At 38.0% G+C, this 13,510-nt stretch overlaps 1 protein-coding gene across 1 annotated transcript; it reads right to left on the bottom strand.

The window, feature by feature from the left end:
• Window positions 1–3,481: 3,481 nt before the first annotated feature.
• On the bottom strand, window positions 3,482–13,034 carry sec22c (SEC22 homolog C, vesicle trafficking protein). The gene is made up of 7 exons (XM_080417870.1): window positions 12,750–13,034; window positions 12,004–12,215; window positions 11,093–11,256; window positions 8,759–8,941; window positions 7,928–8,046; window positions 7,005–7,070; window positions 3,482–6,867 (listed from the first exon to the last, which is right to left on the bottom strand). The coding sequence occupies exons 2-7, from the start codon at window positions 12,183–12,185 to the stop codon at window positions 6,667–6,669; spliced, it is 915 nt and encodes a 304-aa protein (XP_080273996.1). The 5' UTR covers window positions 12,186–12,215; window positions 12,750–13,034; the 3' UTR covers window positions 3,482–6,666.
• Between the last annotated feature and the right edge of the window lie 476 nt (window positions 13,035–13,510).

The following is a 13,510-nucleotide window of genomic DNA, read 5'->3' as shown; positions in this document are numbered from 1 at the left end:
ATATTTGCCAAAGATAATCATGCCATTAACAACGGCCAGTGCCTATTCCCACCTTGAAAACAAGCTTGCATGAACTGCTGGATTAGATAAATTGGTGCAATGGGTCCCTCTGGTGTCATAATAGAGATTTACACACATAGGCTAGGTCTGCTATGCATGTCTGTGTTGTATTAGCCTGGAAACCAGACAAATCTGCCAGAGCTAGTCAGTGGTGGAAGAAGTACTCACATTTTTTGTGGTAACGCAATATAGAAATACTCTGTTACAAGTCCTGTATATAAAAAAAAAGTTGAGTAAAAGTACAAATGTATTGGCATCAAAAAAGTACTCATTATGCAGAATGTCCCATTTCACAAGTTTTCAAATGTATAAAATATTTGTAAAAACCTTTTGAAAATAGCAGATCTACAAGCGCATGCGTTGTGAACTTGTAGATTGGCCATTTCAAATAGCCAAAGTGCGTATATATAGGGGCTGAAGTGGTTAATGTATGTTTTGTAATAATAATCAAAATCTACAAAGTAACTACCGGTAGTAACTTAAGTTTTCAAATAATTGTAGTGGAGTAAAAAGTACAATATTTGCTTCTGAGATGTGGTGGAGTAGAAGTAAAAGTACTGAAAACTGGAAACACTCCAGTAAAGTCAAAATACCTCAAAATTGTACTCAAGTACAGTACTTGATTAAATGTACTTTGTTACTTTACACCACAGCTAAAAATTATACTTTGTTACAAAACAAAACTGGATCTCTATAGGTGTTTTTTTTGCTTTTTGTGAGAAACTGAGAAAATATACATTGTTGGATAAAATATTAATTAATTTCACATGTCAAATACAATTTGGGGGTCCTTGGCATGAAAAGCCCTGCCCAATTGTGAGACGTTGCGAGCTTGTAGATCGGCTATTCTCGACACGTGGGCATAAGTATGTATAAGTAGAAGTACCTACCCGCTGCTGAATCAAACGCAACCAAACCACCACCACAACCAAAGTGAGAAAAGACACTGTTTATTGATCATATCATGTCAGTTTCACCACATAAAATCCAACATCAATCCCTGTCATTATCAGTACATTTGGCGGGAACAATGAATTAACTCATTATTCCTTGTTCTATGAATAGGCTGGCGATAGAAGTTCCTTCGTTTTGATTCATATTCCTCTCTAGGGAATTAAACTGCCTCCGTCTCCGGTAACAACCCCATCAGGAGGTCTACGGTGACTTCAGGTTTCCTTGTCTCTGCAGAATGTTATATTTGTAACCGTTTAAAGGACCACTTCACCCATTTTCAACTTACTTTCATATAATTGGTCCTCACTAGTGCTCATTATAATATGGTACCATTTCTGTCTACTCAGTCTGTGTCCCAGACGAGGGCTGTGGACAGTTGCAGAAACCCGCCTACCAGATCGATGAGGAATCCAAGCTTATAGAAACCACAGGCTTTCTATTCCTGGAAAGTTAGCATGCTGTAATGGAAGCCATTGTTCTTGCGTTAATACAAAATTTAATAAACACTTTTAAGTAAAAAAAAAACTGCCTACCGATGATGTCACTGGTAGGTGGGTTCCTTAACTGTCCACACGGCCCTCCTCTGAGACACAGAGTAGAAAATTGTTTGACCATATTATCATGAGCATTAGTGAGGAGGACCAATTACTGTACATGAAGGTTGAAAATGGGTGAAGTTGTCATTTAACCCATTAAAACCGGGAAAGTATCTGTCATTTTAGATCTTGGTGCATTGGCTATTCAAAGATTTCACATATACAAGCTCACAGCGCGTCACTTCGTGCCACACTGCAAGCTTGTACATCTGCTATTTTTGAACATTTTTGAAAAATCTTGAAAGAGTGACAACTACTGATTTAGAAGGCACTTGGCCTCAGATCTTAATGGGTTAAGACATTAACACATTCACCGCCAATAGGGAGAATTCTCCCTATTGCAAATCCACCTTTTCACCGCCAATAGGGAGAATTCTCCCTTTTTTATTATTTTATTTTGTTTTTGAATTTCTAAAATGTTTCTCTAATTTTTGAGTATTCATTTTTTTTCGTTATTCACAACGAATTAGGAGATATATAAAAAAATACAAATACAAATCCATTCACTTCAATGTTAAAAAATTAACGGACAAAAAGGAGCACAGGTCTCCGCCAGGTCAGGTAGGTTATTGTGGCCTCCTGGTGGCGCTATAATAGGCCAATGTTTAAAGGGTACCATTTGTTCTTAGGCCTTGCACGGCAATCGGACACTGCATTCATGGTTTGAGGCATTTTGTGCATTTTTTTTGTGCTAAATTAGACCTGCTGGTGGCGCTATAACAGGCCAATGTTAAAAGGGTGGCATTTGTTCCTCAACATAGTGTGAATGTACGTGCAAAGTTTGACCGCAATCGGACGGTGCGTTCATGATTTGCGGAATTTTGTTCAAAACAAGCCACTACTGCAAACTTTAGATGTCAATCTTAGCCAATGAGGATGGAATATGAAAAATCAAACACATCCGTCTTGATCACATGACTATGGAGATCATGTGTACCGATTTGCGTGAAATTTGGATAAAATCGGAAGGAGTAATATAAAGAAATGTGTTTTACATAAGTCGGCCTCCTGGTGGCGCTATAAAAGGCAGATGGGAAAAATGCAGGGCAAAGGTTTTTCCTTGACCTCTAGGGAGTGCGCATACAAAGTTTTACACAGATCGGTGCAGTTATAGGTAAAAACATGAATCGGCCTGTTATAGCGCCACCATGAGGCTGATTTGAAAATTTTCAAGTGGTATTTCTTCCTCGGCATAGTGGAAATATGCGTGCAAAATTTCACCGAAATTGCATGCTGTGTTCATGATTTGAGGCATTTTGTTGAAAATGGAGCACTCCTGCAAACTTTGGAAGCCATTTTTAGCCAATCAGGATGGAATATGAAAAATCTGAAAGACAAGTTTTGTTTAATGACTATAGAGTTACTGTGTACCGATTTGCGAGATCTTTTGACAAAATCTGTACTAGGAGTACTGTCAAAAAATATGTTGCACAAATCGGCCTCCTGGTGGCGCTATAAAAGGCCCATGTGAAAATCCAGGGAGTGTGTGTGCACAGTTTCGCTGCGATCAAGCCAACGGTGGCGGAGATTAGCTGGTGACAGACGGACACACACACGGACGGACACACGGACACACGGACGGACGGACGGAGGGTAAAACATACTCTCTCGCCATGCCTTTCGGCCTGGCGGAGACAATAAACTCTGGCAGTCAATGTGTTAAGTACTGTTAGGGTTGGTTACATACAGTACAGCACTTTTACTGCACATATAATGTTCACAAACACTCGTCCTTCATTTTACAGATGAGTGCCAACCACTATACTGTAGCTACTAGTAAAAAAAAACCATCATCAGGGGTCTACACATCTCTTAATTTACAATTGATGGCAGAGGTCTATCACCATCCTTCATTTGGTCAATAATATGATTATACCATTCCTACAGTCATAGTCATATATTATTTATTTTACTTCAGGCTTTATATTGTTAAAATACAAAGCAGAATAACAAATACCACAAAATTGATACCACTTATTTATTATTTGAGCAACAATTTAATCAAAATCAATTTAAATGTAGTGTGGCATCTAGGGTCTACTCGATGTCCAATGTCGATATCATTTGAAGAATTATTAGCAGATCATTGGGTTAACGTTCCATACTGTACCAAAGGACGGCAAAATCGGGCTTAACTGAGATAAAACAAATCCACTTATTTTATCTGAAGCAACACTACATTGATTGATGATTCCATTGTCTCTTATTAAATAACAAAAAAAAGTGTATTCAAATTGAATTTACATCAGTTCTTTATAATGACTTTTATGATGACCAAGTACTTTTTGACACTAAATAGCAAGGGTTCACAAACTTTTTAATATCGAACACAACCAAACTCTCCAGTAAAAGTACACGTTCAAACTGCATTAACCCATTAAAACGGGGAACGCATCTGTGTAACCACTTCAACCATTATTTTATACTTTGGCTATTCAAAAATAGCAGATATTCAAGCTCATAGTGCTTCTGTGCCGTGCTATGAGCTTGTAGATCTGCTATTCTTGAAAAATCTTGAAAATGTAGTGGAGATCTTTGAATATATATATTTTTTTACTCAAATCACATTTTTAACTCAAATCTTTGCTTCTGGGGAGTCCCTTTAACAACATATATATTTGTAGAATCCCCAGAAACAAAGATTTGAGTTACAAATGTTTCGCTGTAAAAAATATGTATTCAAAGATTAGAACCAATTTTCAAGATAATGGCTATAGTGGTTAAAATCTAAAATGACAGATGCTTTCCCGGTCTTAATGGGTTAAGTACAGTAAAGTATTAGTGAAGTACAAGGGGAATGTAACCTGTTTCTTCTCTTGACCAATTCCTTTTAACTTATCTCAAGCCTGCGTTATACTTACTTAGGTGCCGTGTCGTGCACCGAACATAGCCGATATGCAAGCTCACAATGACGTATTGTGAGCTTGTAGATTTGCTATTTTTGGTGCAACTAAGTATAAATCAGGTTTTACAGATGATTGCAAGGGAACAGCTAAAAGGAAAGGACAGACTTTATACATTTCCAAAGCACAACCTCAATTCTTTGACATAAAGCTCTTCTAATAACTTGGACTACAATTATTTGCTTCACGTGTTGGACATGAGTGCATTATTTGAGCTGAATTTATACAGTAGATAAGCAGTCAACCGTATACACAATATAAAAAACTGAGCAATTAATAATAAATTAAAGATATAAACCTAGCCTATTGTTCATACTCATTAGCAGCGCTATTATCTATTGAAATACAGACGTTTTCTGTTAAGGCTAACTACCATGTCATGTGACAAAAATGATGTATTTTCTAGTGGGGGAAAAGTGTTTACATAAAACACTTTTGTTACATGGCATGGTCATTCAATGAAATATAAATTTTGTATTTTAGTAGCCAAAACAAAATGAGGAAAAACAATATGTGCCTAAAAGTAGTGCAGACTTTTTGTACTCTGTTCAATAAATTTCACAATAATTTAGAACATCAAATTCAGTGCTTCCAGCTACATAACCATCCTAGAGGAGTGTCAGAAGAAATGATTTAAATAGACTCAGTAAAATACATGGGTTTACTTTATAAAAGGGGGAACTGTTTGAATTCAAATGTTTTTTTTCTTTCTGATCATAAATTGTGTTAAAGCAGCACTATATACTTTGGGGTATCAGCGGCCACTTTGGACACAAATAACATGGCAGCCAACGTCTTTGACTTCATTACCCAAGAGTCTCTGCAAGCATGTCCGGCGAGGACGCGCTGTGATTGGCCACTCTTTGCTTTGACTGGCAGTTCTGCCTTGGTGCCTTGGCAAATGCCAGGATGAAACTCATTGTCTCCCCTATACATAGTAATACAGTCAAGCCCCTAGCAGGCACCCCCCTGAGTCTATACATTTATGGAGGGATGATTGTTATTGCTTAAACATGTAACTTTATAATTTTGTGGGACATAATATTCTATATAGTTGTTAAAAAGTGACATAGTGCTGCTTTAAAACAGTAAATGTTTAAAAGAGTATATCAAACCTTATGCCTTATATGGACATAGAGTAAGATCAATGTTTGGTGCTTTACAGAATGTAATATCTATGAGGTCATTAGCCGAGCCCTTAGTTTTGAGCATTTACAATAAGTAGTTGAGCACTTGCTGGAAAATTTGTATTTTACGGTAATACAAATAAAGTACTTGTCGAACAGTAAGACATGAAACATACTGTATGTACAGTATCGGAGCTATACAACAGCGTTGTTACCTTCTAGCCTAAGCAGCAATTATAACAAATGCAGTAGTACAGTATGTACAATGATAAACATGTCCAATTATTTAAATGCATCTTTAGACTGCCCAGATATTCATTCATCAAGAACACCACCTAAACCTATTTAATTAGACCCACGTTTTCAGCAATCACGTTACCTCATTTAGCAATGTAAACGCTTCAATCCTGAATACTTTACAGGAAGATAATCAATCACCCTTGGTAGAAAAAAATAATACTGAGCTGAATGAGAATAGACAGATCGTCAACTTCAGCCATTCAGCTGAAGCAACGTTGTTTTCTTAAAAGAAAAGCTTTGGTCACAACGATCCTTGTTAGCTTAAAAATTACGAGAACGTTCTCGTATGGGACGGTGAAGCACTTTTTTCTAATATAGAAATTCAGTTTACTACCTAAGCTTGTCTATTAAAAATCTACCCATATTATGGTTTGATTAACCATTAATAATATATATTGAAGTTCTTATGATTGTATTTTGAGGAATCAATATGCCAAATCATTTAGCATATCCTCTTTACAGTCTTGGATACAATGTAAACAAAGTGCAACCAATTAACTGCATACAACAAAAATATATAATCCTTCAAGTCATTCACGGTGATGTGATTTATGAATATGTTTTGTCCTTTTAAAAGATGTGTACTGGACATCTTGATGAATGTCCTTAGGCGAACCAAGTCACCTGCTTTCCTTTCTTTCTCACCTGTACTGTCTGAAACCCATAGAGGCAAGAAGGCGAGTGAGTTGGAAAGAGGTGCCACACCTTGAACGGTCCCCATGTTCCTCACACGCCACAATCATTTGGTCTTTCCTGGAGCTTGCGATAGATGATGAGGACGGTGGAGAGGGACGCAACGGACGCATGGAAGAGCAGCTGCCACATGTTCCTCAGGCCAAACAGATAGGCATTGCATAGGATAATCACACTCCAAAGAGTGAAGGCCATGCATTTCTTCAGGGATGAGTGGAAAAGGTACAGATGGCACTGTTGGCATATAGGAATCATTCAAATGGATGATGGTTATGGAGGGTTTTAAATATGTGCTCTGTGTTAAATTACGCACAAAAAAAAAAAAGAACATGATTGCATTAAGGATGAAGATGATTGACGTGCACTTTTACCTGAGAAACACAGCAGACAAATGCCAGGAGAAATGCCAGTACATTCCATATGCCTTCATAGTCGTCCTACAGTTTGTAAGAGGAAACAATGAAAATATCAGCAGTGTTTAAATGAAAGGCATTCCTAACATTTCAATATTTGCTGACACCCTTAACTGTACAAACAGGTTCATCATTAATGTAAATGTATGTGGCTAAACATTACATTCACTGTTGTACAGTTTATGCCCAAGGCATAAAAGTAACCTCAAGATTAGTTTATGTAACTATTTCCAAACAAATGACTTAATTTATAATCAACTAATGCTCTTTGTGTTGATCTCATTTAATAATACAGGGGTTGACACTAACGGTTGCCCGACTGCCCGTGGCAAGTAAATAAAACGTTCGGGCAGGTGGAGTTTGCTTTCAGGTTGCCCGACGGGCAAGTTTGTTAAAGTGGGGAGTTCTGTCTTTAGTTCGCTATAAACACAACACAAGATGTCTGTGGAATTTAAAATAGGTCTTATTGTATAGCTATTGAGAAATTTGGCATAACTATTGAGGTATGTCCATATCTCACAGCCCCCCACATTCTTGTTTGTATTATTGACTTACTAATCAATACTAGTGCAGCGTATCAATAATCAAGATGAATATTCTACCCAGAGTTAATTTCGGAGTAAGCTTCAGACAGCTGTAATTAAATTAATATGGCATGGTAAGCGACTACATATCAAGCTCTCTACAATGCACAGCAGTGGGAGAGACAGGCTGGTGGTTTGTCTTTTCCACATTTTTATTGTGTCAGCTGTTCTTTGTGTTAGTGTTCCTTCCCCCCCCCCTTTCTTCCCTTTTTTCCATTAGTTTTGAGTATGGAAACTGTGTTAATGTACAATGTTGAAAAATGTGATTGCAAAACGAAAATCAATACTGGCCCATACTTTGAAGCTGTATTCTATGAGGTGGACACCACGGATGAGATTCAAAGATGCACACATGATATTAAGTACCAGGGAGAGGATGCCTGGCGCTGTAACAGGTGCCAGTCTCAGATTCTGACCTAAGGAAAAACACACCATCATCAAGTAAACAAAACACACTGATAATTTACATGAAAACCGCTATTTCAATTATATTTTGACCACCAGATTTTAAGGTCCTTTCCTCTATTGGGAACACGTAGGCAGGTAGATCAGGCAGAGATAAATGAACACTAAGGATTTTACAGTATAGATTGGGGACCTAAAAGGGGTTCTTCTGTGCTCTAATCCAGGGGTTTTGAACAGGTGGTCCTTGGACGACTGGTGGTCCGTGAAGGTATTGCATGTGGTCCCTGACCATACATTTATTAATGTAGGAAAGTTATTGTTTTTTTCTTGCACGGAACAGTGCAGTAAATGAAAAAGTGACCTATGATGGCGCGTCCATGTTGACAGTTACTGGGAAGATGGAGGTTAAGAAATTCCACAGAAAAGGGAGTTTTTTTTTTTAGGACATGTGTCCATATAATCGCATGTGTCTGCTCACTCACACATATGTACGATACAAATCAGTATATCAGTTAACATGAGTTTAATGGAATGTTGGATAAAGTAAGAGAATGGAATAAGGGTAACCGTGGGATAGGAGGTTGATTCTTAGTCAAGGTGGTGGTCCCTCGTTCACTATCAGTTGAAAACCCCTGCTCTAATCTATATATCAAACTGGGGGTCCTTGAAATTAAAACGGTTGAGAATCACTGGGGTAAATCAATGCTTTGCCTCGAGTCTTACCCGATTCAGGTAGTTGCTCTATATGCTCACTGGTGGTTGCTCCGTTGGTTAGTTCCACGTCCTCAAGGGTGAGGACTTGTGGGGGACGGAGTCTGAGCTCCTCCTGAACCTCAGCCAGTGTAACCTCCAGAGCTGGACCACCACTCTGGTTGTACTGCTGCTTCAGCTTCTGAATGGTGCCATCTGTCCGTTGGAACACATGCCAAACATAATGCTTATGGAACAGGAACACATATTGCTGCCATCTAGGTCTACATCTTTCGATTATTTTCTTAGAGATTATTTTATCGATTACTTTTTCGATTAACTGAATAATCGAGAAGCTCGTTTTTTACAAAATATATTTTTTACATTTTATATATATATTAACACATTGAGTAACTAAGCGTTATTTTATACTTTGTGCAAACATATTTAAAATAGCAGATATACAAGTTCACAATGAATCGTGAAGTGATGCATTGTAAGCTTGCAGATCAGCTTTTTTCACAATTCTTTGAAAGATTTTTACCTATAATGACATGCTTAAATTAAGGATAAAATATTAATTGATTACCTTTATTAAATTAGCGATTATTAATATATATTTTTAGAATCGATTACATCTATTAGTTCGATTAAGTTGCTCCCCTACTGCCATCATTGATTTAATGCCAATATAGTATACAAGACAACGGTCAGACCCAGTGGTGGAAAGTAACTAGGTACATTTACTCAAGTACTGTTCTTAAGTACAATTTTGAGGTATGTTTTACTTTACTTGAGTATTTCCAATTTTCCAATCTTTTACTTCTACTCCACTACAGCAAATATTGTACTTTTACTTCACTTCAATTATTTGAAAACTTTAGTTACTATAGTTACTTTCTAGATTTTAATTATTATTACAAAACATACATCATGATTTGTGTGCATGGGGTTCTCATCTTAAACAAGCGTTATGCTTAATGAGGGTTTCCAGTTTAGTAGACCTTGTATTGTGAATTTGTACTTCCATGTACTGTTATGTACTGTCATGTACTATTCTCATGTCTTTCTAAATAAACTACATCAATCAATCAATCAATCATTAACCACTCCAGCCCTGTATATACAGTACTTTGGCTATTTTCGAAAGATTTTTTATGCATTTTGAAAACTTGAAATGGGACATTCTGCACAATGAGTACCTTTACATTTGGTACTTTAAGTATATTTTTATGCCAATAATCTTTGTACTTTTACTCAAGTAAATTTGAATACCCGACTTTTACTTATAGTATTTCTACATTGTGGTATTGATACTTTTACTTAAGTAAGACATTTGAGTACTTCTTCCATCACTGGTCAGACCTCCGGGCAATGTCACAAAGCTATTTGATGACACTATGCAGAAATGTGTAGCAGGCACTTCAAGGTTGAAGTGGCTGGTGGTGTAAAATTACAACTTGAGTGCTATGGGATTGGTCTCCCAGTTGGAACTGTCATCATCACAGTCATTTCCTTGTAGTGGAAATTGCAACAATGTTATTATTAGTCTAGTCCTAATCCACGTGGTACTTTATGTCAAGCCTGACAATGATCTCTGAAGGAATCTTGGAACCGTCACATGATGTGTGTGTTGCCACATGACTGCCAGTATTTGTGAAATCATAGTGAGAGCAATACAAGCATAAAAATGTAATGTGGTTAAAAAGATTTTTTTTTCTTTTTCATATATATTGTATATTATATTTTGTTCAAACGTCTGACCTTTATTTTGTTCGTTTTTCAGATAAAGCCAAAATAGCAGATCTACAAGCTCACAACTCAATCCAATGTCATGAGTTGTGAGCTTTAGATTGGCTATTTTCGCTATACTGCTTACCAAGAAATGTATAATAAGGCTCAAGTGGTTAAATAGTTTTCTGAAGCTTTGTGTTGGTATATGACACATACGTATCTTAGCAGTCCCTGTCATAATTCGCAACATGTCATGCACTCCTTCCCAAGATATCTACTTTTTCTTAAAGGAGTAGTTCACCCAAAAGATTACTTATTTTCTATCAATTACACACCCCATGAAGCCTTGAATTCATGGCAATGTTTCAGTTTTTTCCGCATGTCTGACCCATTAATTTGATGACCGGGTCATTGGACAGTAGGAGACTCTTTGGGTCTCCTACTGAGAAGTCTCCTACCCAAAGAGTAGGAGACTCCGCGCCAGTCATCAAATTATTGGCCTAGGAATGCGACAAAAACAAAATAAATCTCCATGAATTCAATGCTTCATGGGGTGCGTAATTGATAGAAAATACGCATTTTTTGGGGGGGTGAACTACTCCTTTTAAAAACACAGCGAACACTTCTGCTTACCAAATTCCAAAAATGGATACGGCCTGGCTGCCAAGGCGACCGCGGTGCCGTGGAAGCTGGCGGTGAACTCCCAGCGCAGGTCTTCCAGGAAGCAGAAGGCCATGGCCACGGGGAGGCTGCAGTGACACACCGTCATGTAGGATACACCCTCGGAGGAAACGAAGCTGAATGAATGAGAGAGGAGAGGTGTTTAGTAAACAAACAGCCGGCCACAGCTTGACCGATATGAACACAACAAATCAAATCAAGATGTTCTTCTGCCCATCGTTTTTTAAACCATTAAAACCGGGAAAGCATCTGTGTCATTTGAGATTTTAACCACTTTAACCATTGTTTTATCCTTTTTGGCTATTCAAAAATAGCAGATATACAAGCTCATAGCGCGTCACTTCGTGCCACGCTACGAGCTTGAAGATCTGCTATTCTTTTTTTAAATCGTGAAAATGTGTGCAAATCTTTGAATATAGATATATCTTTGAACATTTTGAACTAAAATCTTTGCTTCTAGGGTCCCTGGAACAAAATATTTTGAGATGGGGTCCGTGGCCAAATACATATCAATTTTGGGGGTCCTCGACATGAAAAAGTTTGAGAACCACTGATATAGAAACATACGTTTTTTTCTGAAAACTTTTAGGATTTAGAAGACATTTGTAGAATCGGCCTCAGTTCTTAAAGGGTTAATGGGATCATCTGGTACCATTAGGTACCAAGCAAACAGCACTATACTTTGTCTTATAACCGCTTGAACCCTAGTGTCCCTATTCCGGGGGGGCATTTGGTGAAAGTAGTAGATGTACAAGCTCACAACACGTCACGCGTTGTGAGGAATATTCCGAATCCTATTATATCTCAAGATGGCTCATGTGACATGATGAAACAGTCTTATGTGGGGTTTTGTGAGTCCTTACTAAATGTTGAGGTTGTGGCCTTTGAAGGTCCCCTTTTCAGGAAACCGGCCGAGCGCCTTGCTGATGGTCCTGAGCTGCTGCTTCCTCGCCTGGAGCTCCTGGTCGTGCTCAAAGTCTGTGGAGGCTGACAGGGGAAGTCCATCCCTGACCCGGACCACGAAGGCAAACAGGATCAGAGGCATGATCCACAAGGTCCATGGAGAAGAGACAACCTAGAGACCAGGCCGACAGGAGGGTGTTTTTTTTAGTCAACATCTTGTGGAACTATATGTTTTATTTATTGTAGTTGTGACTAAACTTGTATGATTGATTGATTATTGTATTTTTGTGTCCTGCACACAAAGTGCCCAACCCTCATGGGTTTATAAGACACCATTTTACACTTACAACATATATATTCACATAATCAGCTCAGAATTATAGTGTTCTGTCTTCTCTCCCAATTTGACAAATAAAATGTGCCACAACAAAAGCTCCTTTCCCTTAACATATCTATATAAGGAAATAAATCACCACAAATAGTAGGTCTTTTTTTTACTAACAAATACCTCTCTTATATCATCATATTTAGGGCAATAAAACTAAAAATGAACCTCATTGTAGATTTTCTCATACGGTATATGGAACAATGGATGCCATCTGCTCTTTGACAGGCAATGTATTGCAGAACAGAAATCAAGATGGCCCAAAAAGCTCAAATACAATGTTGATTGTAACCTGTCCTGGTGTGTATCGTTATCCCTTACCTCATGATCCTTGGAGTCATAATTTCAAAATTGTGTTGGATAGCTTATAGATGGGCTAGCTGACTACTAGCTACAACATAATCATGTAATAACATAACATAAAGACCATCTGCAATCAGCTAGTAAGTATAGCAACAAGTTTAACTGGTGTGACTTTAAAAATATAAACTTGTGAACAGAACTTTAACTAGGTAAAATAAGTGAGTCGCAGACTTTTAATCAGATTAGCAAACAAGCTAGCTAAATAACAATGTTAGTGGGTGTAGAGAGGCATAGGAGGCAAAACATGCGACAACCACCACAACACTGTCTGTATCTCGTACGGAAAGTCAAGAAGGACAAAAGAGATTTCGTACGACGTCCCGGTCCCAATACAGTGTTATACATATATTAGTGGCCTATCGAATCTTGTAACCCGTGTGTGTGTGTGTGTGTGTGTGTGTGTGTGTGTGTGTGTGTGTGTGTGTGTGTGTGTGTGTGTGTGTGTGTGTGTGTGTGTGTGTGTGTGTGTGTGCGTGCGTGCGTGCGTGCGTGCGTGCGTGCGTGCGTGCGTGCGTGTGTGTGTCTGTGCGCGCACATAAATAAAATGTACGCATAGGATATCTCCAGTGGCAAGTTACCAGTGTTAATTTAACTCAGAGAGGGTACAAATAAGACCCTAACGAGTCCATTTGGTTCCATGTATTTTTACGAGTAGCAAACACTCCCAAAAACAGCTCTTTCAAGAGCCAACGAGAGGTACTTTTACTTTAGTAAAAGAG

The sequence above is a fragment of the Gymnoscopelus braueri genome, assembly GCF_963280865.1.
Source record: "Gymnoscopelus braueri genome assembly, chromosome: 21".
Lineage (NCBI taxonomy): Eukaryota > Metazoa > Chordata > Actinopteri > Myctophiformes > Myctophidae > Gymnoscopelus > Gymnoscopelus braueri.
Note: the sequence above shows the minus strand (reverse complement) of the source record. Positions and strands in the feature narration are given on the sequence as shown.